This window comes from Gopherus evgoodei, chromosome 23 (genome assembly GCF_007399415.2).
Source record: "Gopherus evgoodei ecotype Sinaloan lineage chromosome 23, rGopEvg1_v1.p, whole genome shotgun sequence".
NCBI classification, from domain to species: Eukaryota; Metazoa; Chordata; order Testudines; family Testudinidae; genus Gopherus; species Gopherus evgoodei.
Window position 1 is genome coordinate 4,195,423 of NC_044344.1, and position 15,288 is coordinate 4,210,710.

The 15,288-nt window shown below is 47.1% G+C and overlaps 1 protein-coding gene across 2 annotated transcripts in view; it reads right to left on the reverse strand.

Annotated features, from left to right (window-relative positions):
• Positions 1 to 15,286, reverse strand: part of LASP1 (LIM and SH3 protein 1) — a 54,311-nt gene extending 39,025 nt beyond the window's left edge. Inside the window, exons 1-2 of one of the 2 annotated variants that reach the window (XM_030541219.1) lie at positions 15,149 to 15,286; positions 7,256 to 7,350 (exon numbers count right to left, since the gene is read on the reverse strand). In XM_030541219.1, coding sequence (XP_030397079.1) covers positions 7,256 to 7,350; positions 15,149 to 15,217 — 164 coding nt within the window. In that variant the 5' untranslated portion in view covers positions 15,218 to 15,286. Of the gene's footprint in view, positions 1 to 7,255; positions 7,351 to 10,892; positions 11,055 to 15,148 lie in introns of those variants that run through there. The other variant, XM_030541220.1, reaches the window with a different exon arrangement.
• Between the last annotated feature and the right edge of the window lie 2 nt (positions 15,287 to 15,288).

A 15,288-nucleotide genomic window follows, 5' to 3' on the forward strand; every position in this document is an offset into this window, starting at 1 on the left:
GCCAATCCCAGAAGCTCCTAACCACAAATTCAGCCCACAGATTCATTTAGAAGAGCATCTGACTGCCACCTCTCCCCTCCACCCTGAAGCTACTACACCAGAAAACCCCCACTCTGAGCTTTTGCTGCAAGAGGAGGAGGGGAAATCTATTCTTGTTTGTATCCTTCCAGTACTCTGCCACCTCACACACTCAGAGCCAGGTGTATTGGGGTCCTTTCCCCACAACAGCAAATGGGGGTGCCAGCTCTCATTTGCAAGAAGACAGAGAGCATTTGTTCTGAGCCACGTGGCTATGCAAAGCTGTGTACATGACTACAGAGAGACAGTTACTCTGATCCAGGAACTCGGCAAAAAGGCATCGCATAAACACCTGGACTGTGTCCCAGCCGCACAATTCCTCCCTGCCTCCCCACCCCCAGCTTGGAAGGGTCACTTTCGTGTAATATGCTGCTACCAGATGGAGCGATTAGGAGTGCCAAGAACAAAGACTGTTGGCTTGTTTTGAAACTCAAAGCGGTTCTGCTTTTGCCTGCCACTTACTAACTTTTTCCAAGAGAGAAGTTGGCCCAAGAGGTAACAGCCAGTTTGCTCTGAATGGAAAGAAAATTACCAAATTTGAGATTTTCTTGAGAGGGAATCTCAGTCAAGTCTTTGCAGTTGTTCTCTGGAATCAAAGAAAGTTTCAGCAATAAGGACACTGGTCAATTGCTTGATGCAGTGTTATTCCAGTTCTGGAGTACTGCCTAGGTTGATTCCCCAGCAATCATAAGCAACCGCTGGTTCTGTGTATTGTGCAGCAAGGGTAGCTTGATTCTGTAGTGAAGTGACAAGGTTTCCAGGACAGGGTGGGAAACTGGAGAGCCAGGAGAGGTACTACATAGGGCAGCCCACTTTCTTCTTTGCAAAGGGTTGGAGCCCCAAAGAAACATGGAGATCAGACAAGTGCAGCAGGAGTGACGTAGCTCTCCACAACACCTTGCGTAGCATACCAGGTGCACACATCCTGAGCTCCTTGTGGGCGAGAAATAGCTTGTTTGGTGTGATATGGGGGGAGGGGAGGCCAGGACCAGAATAAGTAGAACAGTCCAGTGCTATGTTTTCCTCTGAGTGCTCAGCACAGGAGGGCTCAGCCCTTTGAAGGATGACTGCAGTGACGGTGAACAGAAGCAGTGTCAGCGACAGAGCCATCTCCCCTGTGTAAGTTCAAACAAAGGATGCTGCCTTTTTAAGAAGGCTGGTCTGCAGAGAGAACTGCTGCATCCTCTTCCCTGGGGGGAAATTGCTGAGTAACTAGGCCATTCACTTCCTGCCAGCTATTCCACAGCATCCAAGAAATAAAAGCAGCTAGCTCTGTGGGGTGCATACAAGGCAGAGACAGACAACCCCTCTGATTAGCCACATTCAGGCAGGCAGACTCTGCCCTGGTGGATGCATGTTTGCATTGGGCCTCTGGCCTGGTCTGATGTAAAGGAGATTGCTTAGCCTGTTATACCAGGATAAACCCACATTTGCACCACTAACTTCAACCAAGATCAGGACCTGGCCTAGTATCTTTTGCAGAGTTAAGATGCTCTTCCCACCCTCAGAGGTGCAGGGCTGCCCCAAATATCAGGACTGTCCCTATAAAAGTTGGGACATCTGGTCACTCTAGTTCCACTGCTGAGAGCAGAGGGAATTTAAGAGGCTCGCGGTGGAAAACTGCAGCCAGTACAACAGCCCCAGCAGAATACCCATTGTGGCAAATTTAAGCCGGGCCTTATGCTGTAATGACACCAAACCTATGTACTGAGAAGATGTACATTAAGTATGAGCTACCTGAAATTGCTAGTTCTTCTGCACAGAGCTTTGGGATGTGCTGGATAAGAGGGGATATGATGCTAGTGTCATTGCAGATGCCATCCAAATTCAGGCCTTGGTTGCTAATGACAGCAGCAACTGCAGTGCCTAGTGCCCAAGTCCCAGCTCTGCAGAGGGAGTTCTGCTACCCACTTTATATTATATGGGCCAAGCAGCTAACTACACTCAGTCCAATAATGCCACTGGCTCCCAATTTGTTTCAGGAGTAGGGGTAACACGTTAACTTGTTTGAAGCTGCCGCTCAGGGTCTTGCTTCAATCTTCCTGAGAGACCTGATCTTACCTAAACATGCTTAGACCTGTGACATATATTCAGCCTTGTTGACAAAAGCCTTCTCTGCGGTTCTTGCTATCCAAACAAGCATTTCTGTACCTTCCTTTAAAATTCCAGCTGAAACCAGCCCCCTCGCATCCCACCTGGCCTATGTCTCTTCCATTTGTGTTACGGTATTTAAGTCTACAGAGCTTTTTGGCACCCAATTTGCATGAGACACTACAGACTAACACAGGATCGGCCAAACCTGCCAACAATGAACAGCTTGTGTTAGTTGCTCTAGTACTTTGCATCAGAAGTCAATGGAGAAAGATTTACAAAGGAGGTTTTAAAAAAAAAAAAGACACTTAAATGTGCTGGGAAAATAAAACAAAGTGGAATCACAAGCCTCCATCGCTGTGGGAGGGGGAGGGGAAGAGTCAGAGGGCAGAGTTGAACAGCCAAGCTTTCTTGGAAGGCCGGGTAGGGATTTATTACAGGGCAATGTCAGATAGCAGTAGGAAGGAGGCTGGGTTTCCTCCTTGCTTTCTTGAAGAGGGAGGCTTAGGGGCTGGCAAGAGGCCAGTACAGAGACAGAGGAAAGCCTATGTTAAGGCATGTTTGGAAAAAGGCAGCCTTTCCTTGCAGGTATAAATGTTGCTTTTCTTCCTTCTGGAAGATCTAGAGCTGCAAAGGGAACAGCTTATCATTGGTGGAGGCTGTTTAGAAAGGGTGGGCCCTTTCTGGCCTCTCCCAGTGCCAGAGACAGGGTCATATGGAGGCAAAGCTCACCTTCCCTGGCCACTCCCTCCTCCTTCTCCTTCCCAGAGCACCCTGAGAAAGCCACGTGGCTCCAGCTAAAGGGACATTAAAGGGAGAAAGTGAAATCAGAAAACAAAACAGCTGAATGAAATGTAAGACTAAGACGTAAGTGGCTGGAGCCCAGATTCTGTGGTGATTGGTGCCTTAGATGTGGGCTGCTTCTGTCATTTCTCTGGTACTCAGGTCTTACATTACCATTGTATCCAGTCACCTCAATCCTTATGCATTGATCCTCGACACCCTGGTGAGGTACAGAGGGGCTATGAACCCCATTTTACAGACACATGACTGGAGGCAGAGATTAAGTGACCTGATCAAAGACACACATTTGTGGTGGAACAGAGAACTGAACCCTGGTCTGACTAGTACAGATTCCCATTACCCCAATCAATAAGACAGACATTATGACAGGTGAGGGGCACCAGTCTTAGAGTTGAAGGCCAGAGTCTGGAGGAAGAGGATAGATTCTGCAAGTTACCAGGTCAGTCACTATGTGCTGTCCCCACATGTCATGCTGCCTAGTCACTAGCAACCCAGAACAGCCCTAGGGCAAACCTCAGGGCATTTAAAACAACCAGGAGTTCAGGCGTTTACAGGAATCTCTTGGGCCGTGATGGAACAGCTGTCTGATGTGGGGCTCCCAACTGGAACCCAGCCACGCAGGACAGCAACAAAGGTTCTTTGAGCTTGAAGTAAAAGCTTTAGGATAGTTAATTGCTTTGTTCAAGCCTCTGCATCCATCCTTGATGGACAGAAAGCTGCCTCTTTTCCAGAGACCATCTCCTCAAGTCACTAAAGGGTTAAGATAGCAACTCTGCATCACAGGGACCTCAGTTTCTCAACCCTTTCTGCTAGAGAGTTGCGCACACTCCTTGGAATCTCAGGAATTTCCCACTATTATCCCCACTTCCCTTTCACCAAAGGCAGAGGGAGAGGGCTCTGGGCCCTTCCTTCTGCTTGGAGCTAGAGACGCACTCCAGGTGCAGGCTCTGGTTCTCACCTTCCATTCCCTGCCTCCCTCCCCCAACCCCACAAAAAAACACCACACACCCCCCAAACATGCCAGGAGACAGAATGGCTTCCATGTGTTCAAGACAGAGGATATCAGCCTTGAAAGATCAGTTAACCCTAGACAACAGAATTTACCTTTTGAGGTTTGGCTAGACCCATGTCTGTCTTTGAATCATGCAAATTGGGACTCCCAGAAAGCAGACCCTCAACCGAGCTGATCAGTCCCCACCAGCAGAGCTAGGACTCTTCCTAGCCACAGCACTTCAAGAAGAGTTCTGGGAGGCCATGAAATCAGTGGCAAGATGATCACACACTAGGCCTCTAGACCCCAAGGGTCAGGAGAGGGCTCAGCCCTAGAAGTGGGGACTATTCAGTCTTTGATCCAAAGGAATCAACTATTCATTGCTTTGAGATCTTGTAAAAAGACTTACAGGATCCTGTATCTTGTACTGTGTTGTGCTGGAAAGCGCCCAGCTCTTCACAATGCTGCCCTGACACCAAATAAAATGTGGTGAGGTCCTACCCAGTTCTCTTTTGTCCCTGCCCATGAAAGAGACCTGGCAAAAGACTGGGGAAGGTTGCTCACTGGAGACAGGCAACAAGCACACAACCCTTGAATCCAAGTCAACATCCATTTCTACACCAGTTTAGGCATAAGCCTCAATCATCTTTCTGCCATTTGGAACTGGCTTGTCAAAACTTGCTCTGCAGAGCAGCTAGCCATCCAGGATCTCATTATATGAGCATCCAGCTTCTCTAGCCAGAGATAAGATAAGATGTTTGGGATGAAACTCAGTGCTGAGAACCAGCAGGCATGTCAACTGCTGAACACACATCCTGTCCTGTGTGCCTGCGACAACCTAGAGCCTTCCAGCTTACCAGCAAGATCTCCAACTCACAGCTGGGTCATTGTTGTGGCCTATGTTAAAATCAGTAACAGAAATTCAAGGTAAGAGCCTGCAGGACCCAGATTTGATGGCATTGAACAGAAAACATTCAGGGCTGGCAATAAATATTTTCTTTGGCCTGCAGAAATGAAACATATTGGTGCTACAGAAGTTTCCTGTTCTGCCTACATGTTGGAGCCAGAATTGGAAGGTGCCAGGACATGACCTGTGCATAGCCAGAGAGAGTTAAGTAGCAAGTGACTCAGAAAGGAATAAGGATAGCTCAGTGGTTTGAGCACTACCCAGGGTTGTGAGTTCAATCCTTGAGGGGGCCACTTAGGGATCTGGGGCAAAAATCAGTACTTGGTCCTGCTAGTGAAGGCAGGGGGCTAGACTCAAGGTTCCTTCCAGTTCTAGAAGATAGGTCTCATTATTATTATTTCCTCATCTCACCGTAGCAATGCATCTCAGATAATCAGAACCTCTAGAGATCATGCTCAACATGCCCGGGAGCTAGGAACTGCAGTAGTCCACTCCTAGTTCTGACACTAACTCCTGTGGCCTTGAGCAAGTCACTTAACCTCTGGCTGTTAACACTTTTGGCAAAGATTTTCTTCATTGCTGGAGTCCACGGGGTTGTTGGTAGTCGGGGGAGCACTATGATAGAGGAGCAACAGCAGAAGAAAGTTTGACAGCACACCTGGTGTAGCAAGGCCTGCACCTCAGTTCTACCCTAACCCCATTTGATAGCTGGGGCAGAGGGGAAAGAGGAAGATACTCACTTTAATCCTGATTATAAAGTATTTGGTAAATGGAACAAGCTATACAAATTAAGCAGTATTAGCTTAACAGCTCTTAGAAAGAGAATTACTTGGTATATGTAAAGCAGCAATGAAAAATCCCATAGTACAAGCTGCTTTATAGTCATTACGGAGACACGTCAAATTAACAGTCAAATTCCTACCTATGAATTCAATAGAAGTAAGACTGGCCCCAATGATGCAGGAGCCAGCTGTATATTGCTACCACTATAACCTTAGACATTAAATTGATTTGTCTATTCATTTAGCTTGTGCACACTGAAACCAGAATGATCAGTCTTGTGTGCATCAGTTTCAGTCTCCCCTGCAGAGATTTAAAAATCCAAGACAAAGGGAAACTGAGGATTATGAACAGGAAAAGTGGTTTACAGTAGAGCTTTAAACAGGGTTTCACCAAAAGATTCACTTTGTTTTGATCCAAAAGATTAATCACTTGTAAAATATCATGAAGATTAAGCACCGGAAATGTTAATGCTTGCTAGTGTTCTATTATGAAGCATCCTGTACTCAAGTCCTCTTAAGAGGAAGACAACACTCCCTGCCTACTGAATTAAGTAGCATGACTACAGGAAGAGGAATGGAAAGTCCCTTTTGATAGAAGGATTGAGAGTAAGCAGCGATGACCAATCAGAAAGCTAACTTTGTGCCAATCCAGAAGGGACAGTGAACTGAACGGCCCCAGATTGAGGAGGTGGAATTTGTGTATTTGATCAAAGCCCTGGTGCTAGAAACTCATTTCCTGTGAAATCACACAGGGTCAGAGCTGTGCTCTGCTGTCAAGTACCTCTCTGCTCTTGCTCCTTTATAGCCTCACTGCCCCTTTCATCTCTCCCAGGTACTTTCAGTCCCTGTTACCACAGTATCTGAACACCTCACTCTGGTATACTTATGACATCCTTGTTATGTAGGAGAGTGCTATTTTCCTCCTCATTTTACAGATTGGCAAGTCACTTAATTTGCCTAAGGTCACAGGAAGCCTATGGCAGTGCAGGGAATTGAAACTGGCTCTCTCAAGACCCTGACCAGCACCCAACCATCCTTATTCTTTCCTCCCCAGCTCAGCATGGTCCAGACTCCTTCCCTGAAGGCGTTTTGCCAACACCACATAGATCAGCACAATGCATCCTTGTGATACATGGGAGAGGGTTCAAACACATTCCCCCAAGTTAGAGCTACCCTGTTCAGAGGTCTTGACTTGGCATTTAAGTCAGAGGGGAGGTTTGCTTTCCTGTCTGGAGTGCCCCACTGTGGTACAGATGATAATCTATCTTGTCTCAAGTTGTGCATCTTTGACAACTCAGTTTATAAAACTTTGAGATGGGACTGGGCTCTAACCCTCATCCCCCTCAAACAAGAGCGGGGGCATCAGGAATGGCTTTTGGTGCAAGCATTCTGTGGGAGCAACGGGGAAGCGACTTCCAGCATCAAGAGACCTTAGCCATGAATGTCCCCTACATCTGCTGGCAGTTGGGAAGTGTCTAAGCAAAGTTCAAGGTAGCCAGAAACCAAGTCCTACAAAGTTTTGCAGAGCCAGCACAGCCCGTGAAGGACACTTCCAGCATGGCACTCTCGAAGGCGTTATTAGAATGAGGAGCAGAGACTTACGCATTGCAATACGGCTTCTTCTCATAGCCCTTGTAGTTTTTCATGTTTAGGGTCATCTTGCAGGTCTCGCAGTGGAAACATGCTTTATGCCAGAACTGCAAATAGACAAACAAGAGAACAGTTAACGGGAGACCTTTGCAATTTTAACAGCACATGATTCCTCTCCTCAGATAGGATGTTGCTCAGAGCAGCAGGTCTGAGCCTCTTTTCTGGAACTCAATGGCTCCTTCAGCTAACATAGGATCTTTGAGAGACTTTTCAAGGCAGAGATTAGATCAAATGTTCCTACCAGCCTAGGACCCTGGGTTCACATCAGGGAGAACAGGCTTCTTTACACACTAACAGGAAGGGGAAAAAAGAGGTATGGTTTTTAGTATTGTGGTTGCACAGTATGAAATAGTCCCTAACCATGACGAGTTTACAATACAAATACACTAGACAAAGCAGGAGGCTATAATTTACTGGCAGCATGAACAATGGTTTCCAAGCTTCATGTTAGTGCCATCTTTAATTTTGTGCCAAGGGGGGTTGTTACTGGGAGGGAGTTTGCTAATCAGAGAAACAAAAGGGAGAAGGCACATTAATGGGAGGGGAGAAAGGCCATGAGGAAAGAAAGAAAGCAGGGGGAGGGGAGCATGAAGGGAGCAAGGCTGAAGTGAAGCAAGTTGAGGGAGGCAAACAGAGCGAACAGATTGTCTAGAAGAACAGAAAAGGAGTGCTAAAGATAAAACTCAGCAACCCAAGGGTCCTGGTGCTTGCCTCTGCTCCCACTGGCTAGAGGTATGGATGCACCCCTTGCAGCAAATTTCTTCCCTGAGCTCATACGGTTGGGCAGAGAGAGAGCTACTTGAAACCTGGCAGGGGAACCCTCACCCCCCTTGGGGGGTACCTGGGATCAGCACCCCTCCCCATGGCACAGCTGCACCTGCTGCAGTTGCTTTTCTCTGCTCCTACAAGCAGAGTGAGTGGCCCCCCCCCCCCCCCCGAAAAACCCTGTTCTACTTTCATGCCATGGGGAAGATTTGAACTGGGAAGAGATAGGTAGCAGCTGAATAGAACTTCAGCCTGACAAAGTAGCATTTAACTAGGCTGAAATCCAGTAGTGAGGCATCTTTGTATTTCTCCCCTTTTCTGGGCACCCTTAAGGATACCCCATTTTCCCCACCCCAGCCAGAGGCCTGTACTCTAAACATACTCCAAGCAGAATGCCAGTCCTAGTTGCTCCCTTACAGACACCAAATGCACATACTTGCACATAAATTGAGGCCAGAAGAGATATTTCTTGAAATCCAGCCCATGACCCACTTTTCTAATATGCCAACATTACAGGTTATGACATTCAGTGAACACACATCTACCCTGCCTTAGCATCTCTGAGATGCTTTCTAGAAGGAAATATTTGCACTCAGCATCTGACTGACAGGACAAGCCTCCCTAAGCTGTCAAAGTTCTACCAACAGTGCAGAAATACAATCCAGACCTTCCCGGTGGTCACTTTGAAACCAACATCTGGACCAGGGGTGCCAACCTGTGTCTCTGGATCCACATGCGGCTCTTCAGAAGTTAATATGCAGCTCCTTGCATAGGGGTGCTCTGGGGTTGGAGCTACAAGAGCACCCTTGGTACATTTGCTCACTGCTCAACCCCCAGCTCTGCCCCAGGTCCTGACCCCACTCCACCCCTTCCCAAGCCTCTTGCCCTCTCCGCCCAGAGCCTCTTGCATGCCATGAAACAGGTGACTGTGGTGGTCAGGAGGCACTGGGTGGGAGTGGGGGGAGCTGATGGCAGGGTTGCTGACATATTACTATGGCTCTCTGGCAATGTACATTGGTAAATTCTGGATCCTTCTCAGTCTGGTCACCCCTGACCTAGACTCATCTCCCAGCCGGACTCTCAGAAACATCTAAAGCTACTAAGTGTACAAGTTACCCAACCATGAAGGGATGCTGCAGATGAAACCCTCTAGGCCCAGACTCTCTGCTCATGCAGTGCCCAAAGCCTTCTCAGTTAGGGCTTGGGAACAAAGCTTCCCCACCAGAGCAGAGCTCACCAATGCCAGCATGAGTTTCATCCGGCATCAGATCACCCTCCTTCCCCACACCCAGAAAAATTCAAGTCATCATGAGGGCTTAAGGCTAGAGAATTGCAAACCTAGGGGAACACGCTTTAAGAGGAGAGATAAACATAAGAATGGTCGTATTGTGTCAGACCAAAGGTCCACCTAGCCCAGTATCCTGTCTGCTAACAGTGGCCAATGCCAGGTGCCCCAGAGGGAGTGAACCTAACAGGTAATGATCAAGTGATCTCTCTCCTGCCATCCATCACCACCCGCTGACAAACAGAGGCTAGGGACATCATTCCTACCCATCCTGGCTAATAGCCATTAATGGACTTAACCTCCATGAATTTATCCAGTTCTCTTTTAAACCCTGTTATAGTCCTAGCCCTCACAACCTCCTCAGGCAAGGAGTTCCACAAGTTGATTGTGCACTGTGTGAAGAACTTCCTTTTATTTGTTTTAAACCTGTTGCCCATTAATTTCATTTGGTGGCCCCCTAATTCTTATATTATGGGAACAAGTAAATAAACTTTTCCTTATTTATTTTCTCCACATCACTCATGATTTTATAGACCTCTATCACACGCCCCCTTCATCTCCTCTTTTCCAAGCTGAAACAAGCCAGGAAAGTCCCCCTTGAGGCTGCATTTCTACAGCCCCAGTCATGCTAGGGGGTCATTGCTAACTATAAGGCTAATCTCCCATCCCTGGATAAAAGTCCCCAAGCTCTGGATGGCCAGCTACTGAATTTGCTGCTCTGTTGGGGTGCCAGGAGTACGCTTCAGAACTCTCCCTGCACCCTTTCCCACCCCCACCGGTTCAGCACAACTGGTGAAACATTTTGGAGATAAAACGTGTAGACAAGGGCCAAGACAGAGGCTGTGCTACCTGCCCCTGGACACCACACCCTGGTGTATAAACATAGCCACAGCCCAGCAAAAGAGAGCTTATGACTCAGCAGGAGCAGAGGGCGGCTGTCTTATTTCAGTTGCTCAGGGCAACATATTTGTCCTTTCCTTGTGTGTCCCCACATGATTATTCTTCCACAATAGGCAGGTGTCTGTTCACTATGTAGTCTCTAAAGGAAGTCCCCTTCCACAAGTCAGATTTTTTTCAGGCAACTTTAGCTCCATGCCCCTGGCAATGGTATAGTCCCACTTCAGCTAGCCTTGTTCTTCCCCACACATTCACCATGATTCTCTCCCCACCCCTTGCCCCCAACCTTTAACCTCCCAGAACTTCGGCCTCGTGGAGGTAAAGGAAGGGCACGGATGGTCCAGTGGTCAGGGTGCAACACCTGGACAACTGGGTTTAATTCCCTGCCATCCCAGCTTCCCGTGTGACCTTGGAGAAGTGACTGAAGAGCAGAGTTAAAGGTATTTAGCCTTAGGCACCTAGGTACTTTTGAAAATCCCCCTCTGCATACCTTTAAGGCTCTAGCCCTTCGTCTGTGCCTCTGCTCCCCACCTGTACCCTGGGAGTGGGGGAAACAGACCTACTTGACTGGGGTGTTGCTAGGCTTATCCTCAAACTTGTGAAGAGCTCTGGTACTAGGCTAAGGGGGAAAATCATAAATACCTGAAGAGATTGTGCCACATGTCTTCCGAGCCAAGCTGGCGGATAACATCACTTAAACGGAGCCTCCTCTCAGAGGAATGCCCAGCCTTCGGCAGCCAGAGGGCATTGAGAACTCCTTCCTAGCTAGCATGGTTTGGAGAGGTCACCCAGCCAGCACGCCACAGCAGGCATCAGCTGTATCCAAGCTTATGCAGAGGAACTGGGCTTGGGCAAGAGTGCACTAGATGCTCCTCCTCCCAAACAGATTGCAACACAGTATTGTTTACCCGGGCACTGCTGCAATAATCCACTGCAGGAGGAGAGACTATAACAATCCAAAGATTTTACACTAGCATGGGAAGAGGGCGAGGAGAACAAAGCCACACTGGTCACCTATGCCAGGCATACATTATCTACCCACCAAACAGGCCAGGGGATTCCCACAAAGCAGCTACATTCCTGCACAATCCTCTAACTCCCCTGCTCCTCACCCCCTAGGATCAGATTCTAGCTACTGCTGCATTGTACAACTCACTCCACAGCCAGCCTGTTGTTTGGTAAGAAGTCTAGCCTGCCAGGACAGGTCCCAAGCAGGCACAGCCTGCTTCCTAAAGAAGAGTGCTACTGCAATTTGCTAGTTCTCAAACTGTTAGTAAGTTGTGCTTCTTCCCCAGGCCACACTTGTACATCTGAAGCATCTACTTCTCAAGTCAATTACAATTAGGGGCAAAAATATATTCTCAACTGTGCTGACGGGAGCCTAGCACCACGGGTATCACTGGCCCTTATGCAACTAAAGCCTCAAGTAATGCGTTAATATACCTCCACGGAACTATTTCGAAAACACACCCTATTTCAGCCCGTTTGAAATATTCTGAACTCAGAGCGCAGACAGGTACTTGGTCTGCCTTTTTAATCCATTAGAATGAAATCTAAAAAGGCAGAACCATGAAGTCACCTCACACCAGCTTTTTAGTGGGGTTATTAACTTAGCAATTACAGCCACAACCGCTATACCAGGCACCACTTGCTCCAGTTATGAGACACACAGGACATAGATCATTTCCACAACGGATGTCACAGCCTCCTCACATGACATTTTATCTGGAGAGCTGTTAGGAGTCCATGAAGAAGGGGGCACAGAAAATATGCCACAACTGCCACACACAATATGTACTCCCTGAAGCCTCAGATTGTCACCTTGTCGATATCAGTAAAGCCCTGATCCAAACAGAGTCCTTCCCCCAACTCCACCTGCTGAGCTCTTAGTGCTTATATTCTCACTTCTCCATCAATTTTTGGAATGCAGATTTAGAGACACAAATTGCTTTTTCCTCATTTCCTTGGAGCTGCCAGGTATAGCTCAGAATTGGAGTGCTTAGTACAGCTGAGATGCAGAGTCCATTCTACTAAAGCACCTGCATTTTGAGCATAACAGCTGCCACAGTGGGTCAGACCAAAGGTCCATCAAGCCCAGTATCCTGTCCTCTGACAGTGGCCAATGGCAGATGCCCCAAAGGGAATGGACAGGCAGGTTATCGTCAAATGATCCATCCCTGTCACCCAAGCCCAGCTTCTGACAAACAGAGGCTAGGGACACCATTCCTGCTCATCCTGGCTAGTAGCCATTGATGGACCTATCCTCCATGAATATAGCTAGCTCCTTTTTGAATCCCGTTATAGTCTTGGCCTTTACAACATCCTCTGGCAAAGAGTTCCACTGTCTGACAATGTGTTGTGTGGGAAAAAAAAGTGTTTTAAACCTGCTACCTATTAATTTCATTTGGTGGCCCCTTGTTCTTGTATTATGAGAAAGAGTAAACAATACTTCCTTGTTTACTTTCTCTATACCACTCATGATTATAGAGACCTCTATCATATCCCCCCTCTTAGTCACCTCTCCTCCAAGCTGAAAAGTCCCAGTCTTATTAATCTCTCCTCATACAGAAGCCGTTCCATACCCCTAATCATTTTTGTTGCCCTTTTCTGAACCTTATCCAATTCCAATATATCTTTTTTTGAGATGGGGCGACCACATCAGCATGCAGTATTCAAGGTATGGGTGTACCATGGATTTATATAAAGGCAATATGATTTTTTTCCTGTCTTATTATCTATCCCTTTCTCAATGATTCTCAACATTGTTCGCTTTTTTAACTGCTGCTGCACATTGAGTGGATGATTTCAGAGAACTATCCACAATTACGCCAAGATCTTTCTTGAGCAGTGACAGCTAATTTAGACCCCATCATTGTACATGTATTGTTAGGATGATGTTTTCCAATGTGCATTACTTTGCATTTGTCAACATTAAATTTTATCTGCCAATTTATTGCCCAGTCACTCAGTTCTGCATCCTGATCTCGCAAAAGAAAAGAATCGAGGTGCACTGGCATAGCTCTTGGTGAAACCTAATGGAACTTTCCCACATGCCTCTGCTCCCCAGAAGCCCCTCAGCCTTCATCTTTGGTTCAGTTCCAGCAGCACTAAAGCAAGCACCTGGCTGTGCACAACATAATTTCTGCCACAGTCATTCAGACCTGCTGTGACTAGAGTTCAGCTAGGTGGACGTTCAGACACAGGATTTCCAAAAAAGGTGAGTGGTTGATGTTTGTAGCAGATTACATCAGGCCAGCCATTGAGGGGCAGCATTAAAGGATCACCATAGATACTGCTAAAACATCCTACATCAAGGTCAGCATTAGTTGTGCTGGCGTGGGAATTTGCAATTGCCAGCTCAGAGGAAGTTGTCAACTGAGCCAAAACAGCACCCACGGATCCAGGATGCACAGTAGAAACAGGAATGAAAAATCCTTCTAGCTACAACTCAAACAAACAGGCACCGTTGCTAAACTTGCATTGGCTATTTAAGTCCAATAAGGACTCTAGAAAATACAGCCACTACACAATTAAGACCCAATACAATGGGGTTTGGGCCACAAGAGTTTAGTTCAGCTTTAAGAGAATGATTCATGAAATAGGAAGAAAGCAACATCATGTGTTAAAAATGTGAGCAACAGGGTCCATTGTGACTCAGGAATGCTGTAGCTAAAACATCTGCATTCTCCAAGCTGCTCCTTTAGCCCCTAAACTGGTCATCCCAGGACCTTACAGGGGTGGGGAGGAAGTGGAAAAGAGGGTAGAGAAATGCACAGGATAGTTTATCCACAAAAAGGGGACCCATTAGAACTGATGGAAGACTTTTCTGGGCAAGCAACAAACAGATTCCAATAACTAGATGAGCGTTTGAGTTTTCAATGGAGAATCAACAGTACTAGAGCTTTACTGAGCTTCCCAGCCCTGGTATAAAACACATCGAATCCAGCCACCACTAGTATCAGTTGTGATTTTTATTTATTTTTTTTAAATAAAAAGAGGAATTTGCCCTTTTTAAAAAAAGCCTATGAAACTGACATTAAAAGACAAGGTATTCAGATACTATTGGTGATGAGAGCCATGCAAGACTCTATATAGAATATGTTTCAATCTGGAGCAGAACAGAAACATGAATTGGAACCGAAAAGTGAAAACCCATTCTAACTTAAAACAGATGAGGGGCTCAACTTCAAGTGGAAGCATTAACTGTTTCTTTCCATTTTATCTGTTTAGACACCCAGCTGCACTCCTAACTCAGGAAGAAGAGAAAAAAAACAGAACAGTGGCTACTGTTTCCTTTGCTACTTGCCTTGATGTTCAGAAATGACTTTCTTAAATTATGAAAAGCAGCATCTGGACATTACATTCTGCTGGCCTTTGCTTTTTTAAGCAGGGTCTTAAGAGAGTCTAATGAACAAAGTTGGTCTAATTCAGTGTGTCATTTCCAGACTAACTCTTCTGACCTTCAGGCATTCTTGCAAGAGTTTGCCTGGAAAGAAGTCAGATTCAGTAAATCCCCTGTGCCAGATTCAGCCATTCTGGAGACTTTTAAGGAGAAGCTGGGAAGATGTTTTTGTATCCAGCTATGAACCTGTTCTTCCAAGAAGGGCAGCGATCTGGGCTGGAGTCAGACTTTTTTTTATTTTTAAGCGACACCCACAGACTCGGCAAAAGTTGAACACGATCTCCCATGCCCTAAAGCGAAAGGGGAAGGTTGTATCCCCGAGCCGGGGCGTGTTACATTAGCAGCTGGGGGTGGGGAGGGAAGAGAAGATAGGGGGCCTGCAACGGTGAGACACATTACTGAAGTATCACATCTTCTGCACCCCCAAATCCCCAGAGCCCCCTTCGCCTGCATTCACCCCACCCCCCAAAAGCCCAGCGCCCCCCCGGCTGCTCACCTTGTCCAGGCAGTTCACCTTCTCGGTGGGGTAGACGATCTTGCCGCAGCGGGCGCAGTTGGGGTTCATGGCCGGGCTCCCTCCGTCCCTCGCTCGCTGCACGGGCTCTGGCCTCCGCCTCTGCCGCGGCGCCCCTAATA